This window comes from Zootoca vivipara, chromosome 12 (genome assembly GCF_965207765.1).
Source record: "Zootoca vivipara chromosome 12, rZooViv2.hap1.1, whole genome shotgun sequence".
Taxonomy (NCBI): domain Eukaryota; kingdom Metazoa; phylum Chordata; class Lepidosauria; order Squamata; family Lacertidae; genus Zootoca; species Zootoca vivipara.
The window spans coordinates 2,033,701-2,050,566 of record NC_142595.1 but is presented as its reverse complement, the minus strand read 5'-3'; the positions used below and the strand labels follow the sequence as shown (position 1 = coordinate 2,050,566).

Sequence of the window (16,866 nt, the reverse complement as noted above, 5' to 3'; positions counted from 1 at the left end):
GATAATCTGCAAGGTGGGGGGGGGCATGAATATTGACGGGCAACTCAATTAGGGGTTTTCTCATATCACTTATATACAAATTAGAGAGATAGGGAGCTAGTATACAGCCTTGGCGGACTCCCTTCTTTATAGGCACCGAATTCGTGAGTTCGCCTGCTGGAGTTAGTCTCACTCTGGCAACTGATCCCTCATGCACTTGGATCATAAGCCATAAGAGTCTTCTGTGAATGCCCCAAGTAGCAAGTTTCACCCATAAGATGTTTCTGGGGATGCTGTCAAAAGCTGCCCTCAAGTCAATAAAGGCAACACATAAATAGGGGTAGAGTATTTCAGTGCAAGGTGGTAAAGAATTATAGCGTGGTCCATTGTGGAACAATTGGGTCTAAAACCTGCTTGTTCATGACCGATTAAGTTGGACTCTTCCGACCACTGGGTCAATTTGGACAGCAGAAAGCAGGCATAGATTTTCCCTAGGATTGAAAGTAGGCTGATGTTATGATATTTCCCCAGGTTAGCAGTGGATCCTTTTTTGTGAATTGGGATGAGAATAGCCTCCTTCCACGACTTGGGAATGAGACCTGTGGCGTTTATAACATCGAAAACTTTGGCCAGAATACCAGCCCACCACTCAGGATGTGACTTAATGGCCTCTGCTGGGACCAAATCAGGCCCAGGTGAAGGCCCAGGTGGTAGCCCCATGTAAGAGCGCATTGCAGTAATCCAAGCGGGAGATAACCAGAGCATGCACCACTCTGGTGAGACAGTACGCAGGCAGGTAGGGTCTCAGCCTGCGTACCAGATGGAGCTGATAAACAGCTGCCCTGGACACAGAATTAACCTGCGCCTCCATGGACAGCTGTGAGTCCAAAATGACTCCCAGGCTGCGCACCTGGTCCTTTAGGGGCACAGTTACCCCATTCAGGACCAGGGAGTCCTCCACAGCTGCCCGCCTCCTGTCCCCCACAACAGTACTTCTGTCTTGTCAGGATTCAACCTCAATCCGTTAACCGCCATCCATCCTCCAACCGCCTCCAGGCACTCACACAGGACCTTCACCACCTTCAGTGGTTCTGATTTGAAAGAGAGGTAGAGCTAGGAAATGGCTGTTCGTGGAGAGCGGATAAAAATGTTTTTTGTTGCACTCACTCTTTTCTCTCTGACCCAAAAGAATCACCTTTGGTCATTTTCACTTTCTATGTTCCCTCTAGCCTTTTGCCTTGCTGTTGGCATTGCCAGTCCAGTTGCTGCCTGGAGATGTTTGTTTTGCTGAAGTCTTGCCTACTACGGATATTCTTTCGTCTGTCAGCTAATTTCACACTGAACAGCCATCAAATGTTATGGTTTCTTACTAGCTACAATGGAAGCTAGAATTGAGTCCAGTGACCTAGATGTGAAATACTTCAATGCCCATTATGAATCCCCTGAGACATCTTGTCATTGCTGCTAGTGTGATATAACCACATCAAAAAACAGAAGGGCATCTTTGCTCCACATTACAGCGATGGTCATGCAAATATCTAGGTGTGGGTAAGAGGAAATCTATATTTATAAAAATGTAGGCATTGCGCGCGCGCATGTTACAGCCTTTCACAGTAACCGCTGAACCGAATTGCCTCAAATTAAGACAAAGCACCTCCCTGCCCATCAGGGAGGGATCTAGCATAATTTTCCCCCCAAAAAAGTACACCTTTCATACCTAAAACTGATTAAACACAAAAAAGTGGCATGCAAATTAGACACCACCAGCAGAAGCTCTGAAGACTCCAGCAGCATCCAATAGAAAGAAGCTGCGTCTTTGAGGGCAGGACTAAGTCACACACACACACCGACATGCTATAACCGCCAAAACAGCCGTTACCCCTCAGAGCCAGACGACGGGAGATACTCCGAGTACAACAAACGCTGCAAACACTCCACTAGCCAACCCCCACCCCCGTCGCCACCCCCACCAACCTGACCTCTGCCGCAAACACCCCACTAAACAACCACCCCTCACCACCCCCACAAACTGCACCCTCCGCCGCCGCTTGTAGCAGGACCTCGGCTCCAAAGCAACAACCCCAAGGCAGGCCAGGATTCACTGCCGCCGCCACCACCACAAGCCAGACCTCGCCGCCAAACCACCAACCCCAAGGCAGGCCAGGACCCATTTCCGCCCTCACACTGCAGGAGCTGCTCCTTCCTTCCCTTCTTCGCGCCTTTCTCTCTCTCCTCTTTCCCCCTCAGGACCACCACCGCCTTTTTGGCCCCAGGAAAGCGGAGGGAGGAGGAAGGAGAGCGTGCAGATAGGTCTCCTCTGAGGGTAGAGAGCGGTCGTCTCCAACCCCGCAGGGACGCACACCTCCCCCCCCCCGATATTGATCAAGAGGTATAGATCCATCGCCCTCTCACCCAGCCAAGGGAGCCCGCCCTTCTCCTTTGCCCTCCCTGGGAGACTGGAGGGAGGAGGAAAAGATATTTCTATTTCTCCCTGGTTTATTATTTCGTTTTTTATTTTTTTTTCCCCTCTTAATTCTGCTCCTTCCTGGGCCCCTGAGGAGGATGCAGGGCTGGGAAATGCCTTCTTCCTTGGCGGCGGCGCCTCCCCTTCCCTCACTCCCCTCCTCTGTTTCTTCCAGGGGGAATCAAAAGGGGCTGAAGAAAAGAAAGGAAAATAAAATAAAGGGGCTGCTTTATTAACAACAGGCAGAAGAAGCCGGACGGGCGGACAGCTGGCAAAACCCTATTATCATCATCATCATCATCATCATCATCATACTGCTTCATATTTTCAGGGGGGAAGTCTATTATTACTGTTATTATTATTTCTATACTTCTTTATATTTCCAGGGGGGAACTATTATTATTATTATTATTATTATTATTATTATTATTATTATTATTATTATTACCCCACCCATCTGCCTGGGTCGATTCCCTCCAGCATTTCTCAAAACCCACAGCAATGCGTGGCCGGGTCAGCTAGTTCTATATAAAAAAGCTAGAGTTCAATAAAAACATTTTATCTTCAGCACTGTGACGTGAAAAGCTTTCCAATTTATAATTTTTAAAAGAGCATCCTACTGAGGTCATTGCCACAACAGTGTTAAGAAAAGGGGGTACGTACGCATGTTAACATTTATGTTTTAGGAGATATTCTGCAACACGTGCATGTAAGACTAGCTGACTGCTCAATCCAGTCAACTCTCACACTTCCACATGAAGTTCTGTTCTATTGAATGTACATTTTTTCCATGGAACACCATGACTTGCCCTATAATGCTCTCATGTGCCCAAATTGTGTGCTCAACATAGCAAGCTTATCTTGTGGCATTCTGATGCTTTTGCTATACTCTGCACTCAATGATTTGAAGGATAAAATTTTATTGACCAATTAAATGCTTGTTTTGGCTTACTGCCCAGTTTAAAACTGATGTCTAAAAATGCAAACCTCTGTTGCATTTCAAAAGCTTCATTAATGTCAGTGGGACAGCAGTGCGACCCTAGGCATTCCTACTCAAAACCAAGTTTTGAGTTTAATGGAACTTAGACCCAGGCCATAGGACTGCAACATAAGATACATATAAGCAGGTACAAGATGGCAGCTTAAATGGCTGACAACAAATATCTTACAATATATTACAGCTCTGCACCCCAATTCTTTTTCAATAACAATAATTGCAAGAGAGTATTTTTTTATTTTATTTTTAAAAAACAGTCTATAGTCTAAAGTTAGGGATGATATATGATACTTCCAAATAGCAAACTTACCCCCATTAGCTTTGGTGATATGGTTTTATTTGTTGCAACTAAATACTTCATTATTTCCTCTTGAAAGTGTAGATTCCTACATGATTATCTAGCGTGTTTCCCAAAAGTACTGTAAAACGATGATAGCATAGACTGCTATTGCTACACATTTCAACAAATTTATTCACATTTCTATTACTTGGATATGGGGGGCCATTGAGAGATTTGAGGTGCAACACATTCCCTGGGGACAATTGGGCAGTGATAGCTACAAAAATATAATATGCTTCCTATTCTCACTATCAGTGCATGGTTTTTTCAAAAAGGAATTTGTGTATTAGAATTCCTTCTGGAGGCCTAGAAATATATAAAGACAATCCTCTAATTGGTTTTTTACACTGATGAATATTTTTGGTAAAGGCTAACAGTACAATTCTGTACATATCTAAAGGTAAAGGGACCCCTGACAGTTAAGTCCAGTCGTGAACGACTTGGGTTGCGGCGCTCATCTCACTCTATAGGCCGAGGGAGCCGGCGTTTGTCTGCAGACAGTTTTTCCGGGTAATGTGGTCAGCACGATTAAGCCGCTTCTGGCGAAACCAGAGCAGTGCATGAAAATACTGTTTACCTTCCCGCCGGAACGGTACCTATTTACTTGCACTTTGACATGCTTTCGAACTGCTAAGTTGGCAGGAGCAGGGACTGAACAATGGGAGCTCACCCCGTCGCAGAGATTCAAACCGCCGACCTTCTGATCTGCAAGCCCTAGGCTCAGCGGTTTAGACTACAGCGCCATATCTAGTAAGTCTATCTTCAAGTTTTACTCTCAAGAAAGTGTGTAAAGACTAATATATGTAGAATTTGTCAAGATATCAAGCCAGGTCACAGAGTAACCCAATTCTGGCCAGCCAAAATATATTACTGCTAGTGTAATCATTATTGTCCCACATCCAAGAAAAGAAAAGCTGGCTCACATTTTGCACCCTGAAACTCACTGAAGTCAGCAACAAAAACCCCCGAGGCTAGGACTGAACCTGTTGTAAACTTTTCAGAGTAGACCTCCGTCAATTTCTTATCTTTTTCAGATTTATCATTTGCCTGCCTTTTGGTCCTCCCCCCCCCTCCCAAAAAAACCAGCTTTTATCACAAAGTAATGTTTTCTGTTAGTCAAGACCAGGTATGCAAGAAGACAATCATTTATCTCTCCCAACATTTATTTAATTTCTCAACTATATAAAACATTTATTTTAAACTCTATAATAGGATTATAGAAATAATATAATCTTTTCATGTAATTTACAGTACTCACCTTGGAAATATAACACATTTAATAAGATGTGAACAATCAAGTCCAAACCTTCTTTTGCTCAAATACTGTTCTACTGTGGAAAAAGAAAATACCAGCAGGCTCCTTTGTCCTCAAGCAAAGCAATAGTTCTTTTGAAGATGTTTCTCGGTTCACTCAAATATCATTTGGAGCATGGAAGTATTTTTATAAAAACATCTTGAGGCATTGGGTTTGTGGATCTAGATCTGCTTGCAGTCATGTCTGGTACACATCGCCTGTCGTTCAATTCGCCAAGTCACTTCTTCATAGGTACAGTGGCATATAGTGCAGTCGTCCGTCTTTACCTCTCGACCTGCAGGAATGACCGTAGTCTCTGCAAAGCAGTTGGGCCCTGGAACAAAGAAAGGGGTGGCGCTGAGTGCAGCTGTTTCACATGATGAAGGTTGTGCCAGGCGCACCAGAGGTGGACAGAACACGGGTTGGATGTGGAGATGGCCTGAAATCCTCTCTCTGACTCACAATGTGGACTCAGGCAAATCACAGCCTTACAGCCCACAAACACATCACAAAGTTGTGAGGATCAGTATGGTAAGAATGGCAAAGCTTTTAGTGTATTACAAAGTGTTATTGCAGTTATTTTTAGTAATGACTCTTAGGGAATCTCCAGGTGCATTCTGAAGCAGTTTATAAATATTAATTTCATAAAATGTATACTCCCCTTGATTGTTTCAAACAACAACCTCAAAGTGATTTACAAAAGGAAAAAAAATATCAAGAAAAAAATCACAATCATACTTGAAAACATAGAAAAGTTAAAATACTAAAACAGATTAAAATCACCTCATCTTTCTAAGCACCTGGGTAGGCTTGTCTAAAGAATAATGTTTTTAGAAGGTGCTGAAAAGAGTACAGTGAAGGTTCTGGCCTGATGTCAATAGGGAGTTCCAAAGTGCATGTACTGCCACACTAAACAATTGTGTTCTTACAAATGTGAAATAGGCATTGTGTGGCACCTGCAGTAGTGCCAATTCTGTCAATCAAAGTGGTCCCAAGCTTTTGTGGCGCAATCAAATGCTTCACCAGAAATACATCAAGACTGCGGAGACTTGAATATTCTTGCTAAAACAACATTAAAGTTTTAAGGACCTATGAAGTGAGGGGGGTGCTGGTCTTGAGCAGCAACCAATGGGCAGGGCCTCCCCTCCCCTTTACCAACAGGTAAGGATGGGCACTCATATCCCGCTATCTAAACACCCATTGTTTGAGAATTCACTTATCCAAACATGAGGAATCTGCCCAAACTTCACTGCAGATTCAGATACCCAAACAGCTGGACCTGCATGTGGTACTTTAAACAAATAAGCAGCCTTAAACAAGCCTTCCTTTTTGTGTTTTGCTGGTTCACAGCAGCCATTTCACCAGAAACCATGGTGGGAGGCAGGGAGAAAGTGAGAGATATCAGACAAATGAGAGCATTTTCCCCTTCCTTGTTTGCTTTTTGCAAAGTTTCAGTGGATTTTCCTGGGTTTTCCCCATCACTTTGGGGTCAAAATTCCATGGTCGGGAACACATTAGAAATTTCCCCATGGGAATTAATAGAAATTGTTGACCAGTTATGTGAGTGCCCACCTAACAAATGATTTATTGAGGACACATAGCATTCAGAGAATGAGACCTGTGTATCCTTATCTACACTGTTACCAAGGAAACTTCTTCCCCACTCTAAGACACTGCATCCGCTGCTCATGGGGCTGCTCCACCATCCTCTTCTCCATCATGTTGTACTGCTCAAGGAGTCCTGCTATTCCTCCCTCCATTTTCAATTTCAGGAGAATGTTGCTCCTAGGCCTTCTCCAGGAAACACAGATCCCACTTCAGACACCAGGGTTACAAAAGTTTGGTGCCACACCCCACTCTGTCAGGTGATAGCAAGATCCCAGGGGGTTCCAGGCACTCACCCAGCTTCTGTGTTCCTTTGGAGAATTGAGGCACGGCAGAGACTGTCTTAGCTTTAGAAAAGATGGTTTATTCACCTATTTACACTTTCAGACTGCATGGAAGGAGTCCAGATCCTACAGCCTGGTCATTTCAAGAGGGGCTTGTCCCCACAGTAGCACAACCCTGGAGTCCAAGGCATTTCTCCCAGTCATCTCTGCAGCCAGCCTACCCAAGATAGATTCCAGTCTCCCTTCTCCCTTCTCCCCAGAACACCCAGTATTATAGATTTGGATGGGGGATCCCCTAAACCCTTGAAATTAGTAAATGGTGGGAATTTCATTATTTGGTCATGTGAAGGGAGAAATGCAAGCTGCGATGAATTCCTGGGTTAGCCTAGGCAAAACAACCTGGCCAAGCTAGGGCCATTAAGAAACAAGAGAGGGCCGCTGAGAGCCCTTGGCAATGCAAGAGAGCTGTCCTCCCCCCTTGCCCTGAGGTGCGGACAGAGACTGGGGGGTTGGAAGGATGCCAGGGTAACTGGGTGGGAGGTGACAGGAAAAGTTATGAACACTAGAAGATTCTATGGAATCAGGAAGGACTTTCTGACAGTAAGAGCTGTTCATCTTTGGAATGTTCTCCCTCTGGAGGTGGTGGACTCTCCTTCCTTAGAGGTTTTCAAGCAGAGGTTGGATGGCCATCTGTCAGGGAGGAACTAGTTGAGATTCCTGCATTGCAGGGGGTTGAACTAGATGACCCTTGGGATCCCTTCCAACTCTTCAATTCTATGATTCTATGAAAATCTGAAAGCTCTAATCAGCTAAATAATCATACTGATAAATGTAGATTTCAGGTTTTAAAGATCCGTGGCGTAGTGAGGCATTTTCCCTGAGGCATCAAGCCTCAGAAAATAAAACAACCCTATACCTATAATTACAAGACTCATTTTTGACTAATTATGACCTATTTATTCGTACTAAATAAAACTGTTGGCAGATTGTGACTGAATGCAGACACCAACTGTCAGGAAAGAGGCAAAACCTTAAAATAGAACAGAATGTTTGCTCTGGCTGACAGAGACAGCAGAATCCGACCTTTTCTAGTGTGACATCTGCCACTCAGGAGCCCCTCACAGGCGAGTACTGTTTTGCATTTGGCTAACTTAGCCCCAAGTGGGGCTGGACAGAGGAGGATGGAGGGGCAAAACGTGTAAGATATTGGAAAGGATTGAAGACTGGCTCAATGAGAGAAAAAGGGGCTGAACAAGTCCCTCCACTGATCCCTGGTAGCCCCATTCTGCTGCTAAGTTTTATGCATTAATTTAATAAATAATAATAATAATAATAATAATAATAATAAGCTAATATTAGAAGGTGGCTCAACACTGTTTCTGGCTACTATTCAAGGCTTTTAAGGGTGAAACCTCAAAGGTTCAGAAAGCATACCCGTTAAATTTAAAACTGATCACAGGTAAGTGCACAGCACCCAGCCCACCTTACACTGATACCACCTGGAGCAAAGGACTATGGCAGACAGTCACTCAGCATAGTAGGAACATTCTCTGCTAAAAGCACAGGTGCCAACATTTGGACTCCTGAAAAACCAGTTTTGTCACTAAAGGCCCTGCCCTTAAAACTAATAAAAATCCTAATGACAGTGGAATTGGCCCATGGGCCTCTCGCAGTGGAAGAGGTTAAGAAAGGAGGGATCTGACCCAGCCCAAATGATGTGGAACCCATTAAGCAGCTTAAAGCACCAAAATCCCTGAAAGTACAAGAAGCTGTGCTTGGGAAGGTGTCAATCACATTGAAGTTCATCCCAAGATTCATGGAAATCACAGCTGGCAAAAAGGCACTGAATGGTACTGAAACAACAAGACACTTCAAAACAAAAATGAAATTATCACCCAACTGAAGTATTGTGTTGAAACAAAGGAATTAACAGCTAGTGCCTCACAGGCAACAGTTGTGGCTGTGCTGTTGAAGGAAGGGCACCTTGTGGCAGATGCTTCAAGAGCATTAGCATCTACTCAGCAGAATTATGCTGAAGTTGAAAATGAACTACTTGCTATTGTCTCTGGGTGTCAGAATTTTCAACAGTACACTTAAGGGCACTTTGCAACTGTAGAAACTGATCACAACCTCTTGCAAGCATACTAGAGAAACCTCTAACCTCTGCTCCACCAAGACTTCAGCTCTGATCCTGAAACGAATTCAGAAGTAACATACAAGCCTGCAACCACAAACTGGAAGAAATCAGACAGAACAGAGAGAGGCGAAGTAAAGTAAAACAAAAACAAAAACGTAAGTGCAGAATGTCTTACCTGCAAGCATCAAGTTACATTGGCCATAAGAGAATTCTGGAACAATTAAGACAAAACTCACAGCAGAAAATTGTCTGATTTTTGAAGGGGAGAAGGTAGTAATCCCAAAGGCAGGAATATTTTAGTATTTTAACTTCTTGTATATTTTAATGTAGGTTTTTCCTGAATTTATGGTTTTATCTTTTTATAAACCACTTTGCGGTAGTTTTCTTTTTTCTTTTTTTTACAGTCAAGCGGTATATAAATTTTATGAAATCAATTGATCAATAAGAGACACCCTCCCCTGGCCTAGCATGGCAATGCCTCTCTCGTTCTTCCACTATTGTTGCCAGCTCATGGAGGTGAAATCTACACACATATACTCGAGTATAAGCCTACTTTTTCAGCACATTTTTTTGTGCTGAAAAAGCCCCCCTCAGTTTATACCCGAGTGAGGCAGGCGGTGGCAGAGGGACGAGTGGCGAGAAGGGAGCCATTTCTCACTGCTGGTCCCGCTGCTGCCGCCCTCCTCTCGCAAGGGCAGGCACAGGAGCTGCGGTTGGGAGAGGCTCCTATGCCTGCTCTTGCGAGTGGCAGAGGCAGCAGGGAAGGACCGAAGAGCCCGAAAGGGCTGCTTTCGGGCTGCTCCATCCACCTCCCCCTCCGTTCCCGCTGTCGCTGGAGGAGGAGGAACAAGCAGCCTGAAAGCAGCCCTTTCGGGCTGCTCCTTCCTCCTCCGCTGGTTTGTGGTGTGGTGAACCGGTTTATTCTCGGGTCAAAAAGTTTACCCAGTTTTGGGGAGTAAAATTAGGTGTCTTGGCTTATATTCAGGTTGGCTTATACTCAAGTATATATGGGTAATATTGTTCCCCAGTCTGCACTCCCCTTCAGATTGCATTAGGTAATTTCTTCAGAGGCATCTCCACAATCACCGGGATTATTCCTCTCTGATACTTCCATTTATTTCTAGAGATCCTACAGGATTTGTAGTTCTAATAAATCCACAATATGAATGGGAGACCTTGCATGCTACCTGTTTCAATAGGGAACACTAGAAGAAATTCCTAACAGTTTTAATATGCCAGGGCTGGCCCACCCATGAGGCAAGGTGAGGCAACCTCAGGCGGCAGCAGCTATGGGGGCAGCAGATCCCAATGGAGATCTTTATTCTCCCCTTGTTCCTGATGCAGAACCTCACTCACCCCTCTTTCCCTGGTGGGGAGAGGAGCACCATATTGTGGTTCACCTCAGATGCCCATATGTCTTGGGCCAAACATAGTCAATGCACCTCAAAGTTAATAGTAATAGCACCCCACTATTCAACCCAACCTTCCAGTTGAGCCAAAATAACATTTTTCTTCAGTGTGAAAGTAAAATGTCTTCTTAAATCTGAAATCAATGGGACTTCAAACTATTTTACTTTAGAACTACACTCAATGTTTGTTTGCTTTTTAACCAAACTTTTAGGCTTCTTAAAAGACTGAAATTAAAGTATTAGTAACTTAGAACACTTCAAAGTTTTGTCCTTGAGGTGGTAACTGAATACAGTAATATGACACAGATTAAAATGCAAAGAAGGGGGGGGATACCTCACAGGTATCCAAAAGTCTTATTTATAAATATTAATCAGGCTGAAATTTTATTAAAGGACTCTTCGTCAATAGAACTTATAGAATGAGGCCTTGTTATTTCCATTAGGTTTTACTGTGTTTGAAAGCTGGAATCATTAATTCAAAACCCATAATTCTACAGGATATGCCTACTAATAAGTCCTAAAAATAATTGGATCATCATCATTAAAACATGCTTGTTTGAAAGTGCTTGAGTGGTTGATAGATGATATACAGTGGTACCTTGATACTCGGATGGCTTGGCTCCTGAAAAAATCAGCTCCCAAACACCGCAAACCCAGAAGTAAGTGTTCCAGTTTGTGAACATTTTTCGGAAGCAAACATACGACGCAGCTTCCGCTTGAGTGCAGGAAGCTCCTGCAGCCAATCGGAAGCCACACACAGACTCCCGGAATGGATTAAGTTCGAGAACCAAGGTACCACTGTATAAAATGAAGATTTTAAGATCATTTTTAATTCTGTGTGATGTAAACTTCCAAGATATCAAATGCTGAACTATTATTCAAATTGACTTTCCATTTTAATGGTCATTCAATTTCCTGCTTCATTCCACTCCCTATTTCCCATTCTGCCCTATATTTATCTCTATTTGTTTTGAAATTATATTTTACAAGTGAGGCAAAGATGGATTTGACATTCTGAACCTAGTTTTGCTGGAGGCCACAATTTCAGCAAAAAATTCAGCTCAAATGAAAGGTACCGTAATATCATGAATGCTAATAAAAAGAATTTATTTCATAAAACTAGGTTAACATAAACCTATATATCAACTTCTATTTGTGTCAATAACCTAAAAATTAGCTAAATTTGCACAGAAGATGGAAGATGATGCTGGAGTGGCTTTCTGCCACTAAGCATTTATTACATTTTAATCTCTGTTTGTTGATGGAATTCCAGACCTCTTCAGGCTTGCACTTCAGTATATAGTGCAATATATTTTAATGTCTGCGTCTGAGGTAATCTTTCACTCCAAATAAAAAATAGCACTACTATACTCAGTATATAAAAGAGGGAAGTAGATTTCACATGAAACAGTCCTGTTTTGAGGTTCTGAGGTTTCTAAGAGGTGGCGTGCTCTGGTCCATGAGGTCATGAAGAGTTGGACATGACTAAACGACTAAACAACAACAACAACAAGAGGTGATCTATAGGTCATGGATGCCAATAAAAGGGACGGGTTCTTTATGCTTTTGTCAATGAGGTTAACACATCTGTGCTTGGCAGGAACTATTTAAATGTATAGTTTGAGGTGGCCCTCCCATGAATTTTTGCCTTAATAGTCTTTGACAACAGAAAGCATTGACATTGGTTCATAAAGAAAGAAACAAGGAATTAAGTATGGTCTTACGTTTTTATGTGTTATGTCTGTTTTTAGCCTAAAACAGATTTTCTGTTAGATACTTGATTAGAACAGTGGGGGGCGCTATGGGAACATGAGATTGCCATTTGCAGCACTGTCAGAGACCAGGCTGAAGAGGGCTATTCTGATGAGGAATGGTGGGGACCTCCCCCTGCTCCTGACCAGGATCCTGAAGCTGCCCAGGAGCAGTGGAGCAGTATAGATTTGGAGCAGTGGTTTGCAGAAGGATATAGTTTGGAAGACAACAGCTGGGCAGAACTGAGTGGGGAACAGCAAGGAGAAGAACGGGGAGGGGGGAGAGAATTAACAGACTCCCTTTCAATGGAAACAGAAGGCCAAATGGTTGCAAGATCAGGTTGCTAGACAAGGAAGTGACAAGGGTGGCTTGGGGGGGGGGAGTGGGTGGAAACATTAATTGGGAGCATATGTCCTCCGAGATGGAGTCTTTGTTCTTTTGCTGTGAACATTAAATTCTCTTTAACCTGTAAAGATACTATTTTCACTTTGTTCTGCTTATCCACGGCCAAAGGGAGGGAGGAAGTCACTTCCCCAAAGCCTGACAAGCTCTAACACAAGTCACCAGACACATTGGCATTAAACAAACAGTGTTTCATCCTGTTCAGATCTGTCCGGTGCCAGCATCTGATGGAGCTCATGGTTCCCTATGGCACATTGCCATCAGACCTCACTCTCAGCAGGATGGTGGTGTCCTTCCTAGGCCAGGCAGCCAGAGAAAGTGTGTTGGTGCAGCTACAGAGGGCAGTGGCACAGGCTGCACATTTAATTTTGGATATTTGAAGAAGCTAGGGTGGAGAGCCATTCCTACCAGTACCAGTGGGCACTGGGGGAAGCTGTGGGGATAGGAGCAGCCAACACTTGTGAGACTAGTCAGAAGATGCGGTATCCATGGGGTCCTATTTCAGGGAGAGGTGATGGACCAGTGCCACATGGAAATTGTAGTGTTCATAAGACACATGCTGGCCAGGGCAAGCTAGTGAAGGGGGCCTGCTTCATGAGCTCCAGGGAGCCCCAGCTCACAAAGCATCAAAGCGAGTTCAGCAGACAGGCATGTTTAGCAGCAGGGCAAAGAAGCCAGGAAGCACCATTGCGCCCCTCCTTTCCTTATCCTAAAGGAAACCCAAACTCTCTGTGAAGAAACTCAGTAAGCTACACGGACAGGTACACATGTACAACTATCTGCCTTTTGTGAAGGGGACCCTAGTGCGATTAACGGGGCCCATTAAAAACTTGCTGCAGAAGCTGAGGTTGGCAGTGCATGAACAGGGAGGGTCACTTATTCGCTCCCCAGATATCATGCCCAGTAACACTGAACTGCATAGGCCAGATTAGGCATAGGCAACCTTGGCTCTCCAGATGTTTTGGAACTACAACTCCCATGATCCCTGACCACTGGCCCTGTTAGCTAGGGATCATGGGAGTTGTAGTTCCAAAACATCTGGAGAGCCAAGGTTGCCTATGCCTGGTGATGGAATTCGCCTCACAGATGTTGGCAACAACAAATTTTTGACAAACCTTCAGAAGGGCCTGCACAAGGGAAACTGTCCTCGACTAGAGAAAAGGGTGACTAAAAAGATTTCTGCCCCTTTTCTGGTGGTTAGGTATGAGAAGGAAAAGAGATAAGTTTTAGCCAAGTGACCCCCTGAGGTACCTTTCCTGGTGATGGCCTGGCCTCGAGGCTTGTTCTCTAGGTTATGGGGCCTTGGAGTGGTATATGAACCACCTTTGAGGCCCACCTGCCTCATCTGCCTGGATCTATGGGGCCCGGGTGTGTGTGTGATTCAGCAAGGCCTACCTGCTCTCTCTTCATGGTGTGTGGCCTGGGGGAAGGCAGTCCTACTTCCATTTACCAAAGGCATGAGCTCCATCACACAAGTGGCTGCGGTTTCGCCTTACGTTACAGTTAGCTCCTGCGCCAATAGCATAGCTGCCAAGTTATCCCTTTTTTTAAGGGATTTTCCATTATGCTGAATAGGCTTCCTCGTGAGAAAAGGGAAAACTTGGCAGCTATGATTGGGCCAATAGTTGTTACCCCCTGCATCTTTTTATTATTATAAATTTAAACTTTAGTAAAGTAGTCCTAGTTCATACAAATCTGGGTGCTGGACTCTTTATTTGGCCATCAGGTGACAATTACCATTCCCTACAAGAAAGGCGCATACATGTCGAAACTGCACTTTTGTTAATGTTGTAGGGATAGTTTTTTAAATAGCTGAAGCTTTAAGCCAACTGCAGCTTGAATTTGTTGCTTACCATTTTTGCAGATAGGACAGCACTGATCTGGCTCATATTCGGGATCCACGCAGTCCGTCTGAGGACATGCAGACAATGTACACACTACTTCGCCATTGGCTTCACAGCGGCATTTTTCACAAGGCGAAACCTGAAAACAAAACAAACTGTGTTTTAGCTGTCAGATTTCAGGTTTCAGGTCTACTTTGTTTTTACTAGAATCCAAATGGCCACCAAGCAGAGGCAGGTACAAAGTAGTTCCTTGGGGAGGGAGGGATGCCATTGAGCTACATGCAAAATGGTAACTCAGGGGACAGAGCCAATTGCCTACTGCAACCCACTGGGATCATTACCAGCTTCTATAAATGTGCCCATGTTATAGATGGGTGTTATATATGGATTGGAGAGTGGTACATTCACAAAATACAAAACAAGAATTACGAAGAAAAAAAGACATCTGAATTACTATTGATCAGGGTTCAAACAGCCAAATTTCATGCAGGGGAAACTTTTTGCCGTTAACCAGTATCGAACCATAAACTCTTGGCCAATCTACTTCAGACCATCCAACATATACCAATAGATCCTCATTTATCTTCTACATACCCTTGATTTAGTCACTACATTTCAACAGGTTGGGCTCTAAGCATTTGATTTCATGTTGTAACTTCCTCTTCATAGTAATTTGAACAAGGAGATTGTATGAGCTCATGAAAATAGATCCCTAGATCAGCCAGAAAATCATTAGATCTGCCAAATCCAAACACTCTCAATTCATCTCAGTTCAGATTGTCCTGTAACTGAATTTGAACAACCAAAAACAGAGTTAAGGATAAACATGTGCAAAAAAGGAGGGGGGGAGCATGACAGTACAAAATTACTCATTCAGACTCCTTACCAGCATTACAAATGTTAAATAGAAAAAATGAGTTTACAGCTCTGTAATTCCAGTCTCTGCACTCTGCTATAGCTGAAGGACGCCACTGGTGGATTCTGTAGGAGGAGAGTCCATCCAGGTGGGGGCAATGTGCCTGACGATTGATCCCACTGCTTACTTGTTTGCCCAATTTATAAGACCTTAAGAGCAGCCATGTTCAAAGACTTAAATATCTGCACTGACAGATCAATTCAGTGCTTGGTTAACTTTCTATTAGGAGACCCGTTCTCTGACATTTCTGAAAAGGCAGGTTGTTTTGCCTTCAGAGCAGCAATTTTAAGGAGAAAAATTTGTGAGGGTGCTAAGTTAAATTCTTCAGTGGTGCAAATTTCTATTTGACAGAATGCCTATTTTAAATTGTTATTTTAACTGCGCAACATACTTTATTTTGTTTGTGTGTATCTTGTTTTGGCTTCAGCTACACAAATGAATAAACAATGGCAATAAAATACCGGCAAGAGGCCAAATCATAACCATATATGACAACATAAGACAGACGCATTTCAACAGAGAAGTCCTTATAAGTAGCCTAATATAGTAACAGAAACCTGAGCAGAACAATTATGTCAGAAATAAAAACAGTGATTGGAACAGCACTTCCAGAATTAAAAATAATCACATATTTAGGAAACTCACAAGTTGCAAACTAAGACTCACCAACTGGCTTTGGCTCTTGTATGTGAGACTTCAAAGAAGGAGGGCAAGACCTGGAAATAGACTGGGAACCAGTGCAGATTAAAAAGTGCAGACTTAATATGGTCAAGCTGTTCATTGCAATTAATCATCTTGTGGCAGTTTCCAGACTGTTCTTTTTAAAGAAAACACCACACATAACACATTGTAGTATGTTAAGATCTCATTCTCCCATGCCAACCTGCCCATACATTAAGATCAGCAGATTAGGGCTCCTTGTGCTCCCTGTGCTATAAAAGATGTGGGGTCCCATGGAAGGGCCTTTTCAGTAGTGGCTCCATGTCTGTGGAATGACCTTCAGACACTGAAGGGTGTCTGTCTAGCACCAGCTCTGCCTAGCACCAGTATTTTTGTTAGATGCTCACTTTTTTGCTATTTCTATGAAGCTTCTAGTTATGTACCCTGTTTCTCATATTTTAAGACATACCCATAAAATAAGCCATAGCAGGATTTTTAAGCATTCAAGGAATATAAGCCATACCCCGAAAATAAGACATAGTGATAGGCGTAGCAGCAATGCCGGCCACGGCAGAAGGAGGAGGAAAAAAATAAGACATCCCTTGAAAATAAGCCATAGTGTGTTTTTTTGAGGAAAAAATAAATATAAGACATGTCTTATAATATGAGAAACACGGTAATAAGTGTATTTAATAAACATTGGTTTTGATGCTCTTGTCATAGCTGCCAAGTTTTCCCTTTTCTCGTGAGGAAGCCTATTCAGCATAAGGGAAAATCCCTTAA

The 16,866-nt window shown here is 43.3% G+C and overlaps 1 protein-coding gene across 2 annotated transcripts in view; it reads right to left on the bottom strand.

The window, feature by feature from the left end:
- Window positions 1–4,925: 4,925 nt before the first annotated feature.
- Window positions 4,926–16,866, bottom strand: part of VWC2 (von Willebrand factor C domain containing 2) — a 30,344-nt gene continuing 18,403 nt past the window's right edge. For both annotated transcript variants that reach the window (XM_035108703.3, XM_088654982.1), the window contains exons 3-4: window positions 14,517–14,646; window positions 4,926–5,408 (exon numbers count right to left, since the gene is read on the bottom strand). In XM_035108703.3, the coding sequence (XP_034964594.2) occupies window positions 5,257–5,408; window positions 14,517–14,646 (282 nt within the window). In that variant the 3' untranslated portion in view covers window positions 4,926–5,256. The remainder of the gene's footprint in view (window positions 5,409–14,516; window positions 14,647–16,866) is intronic.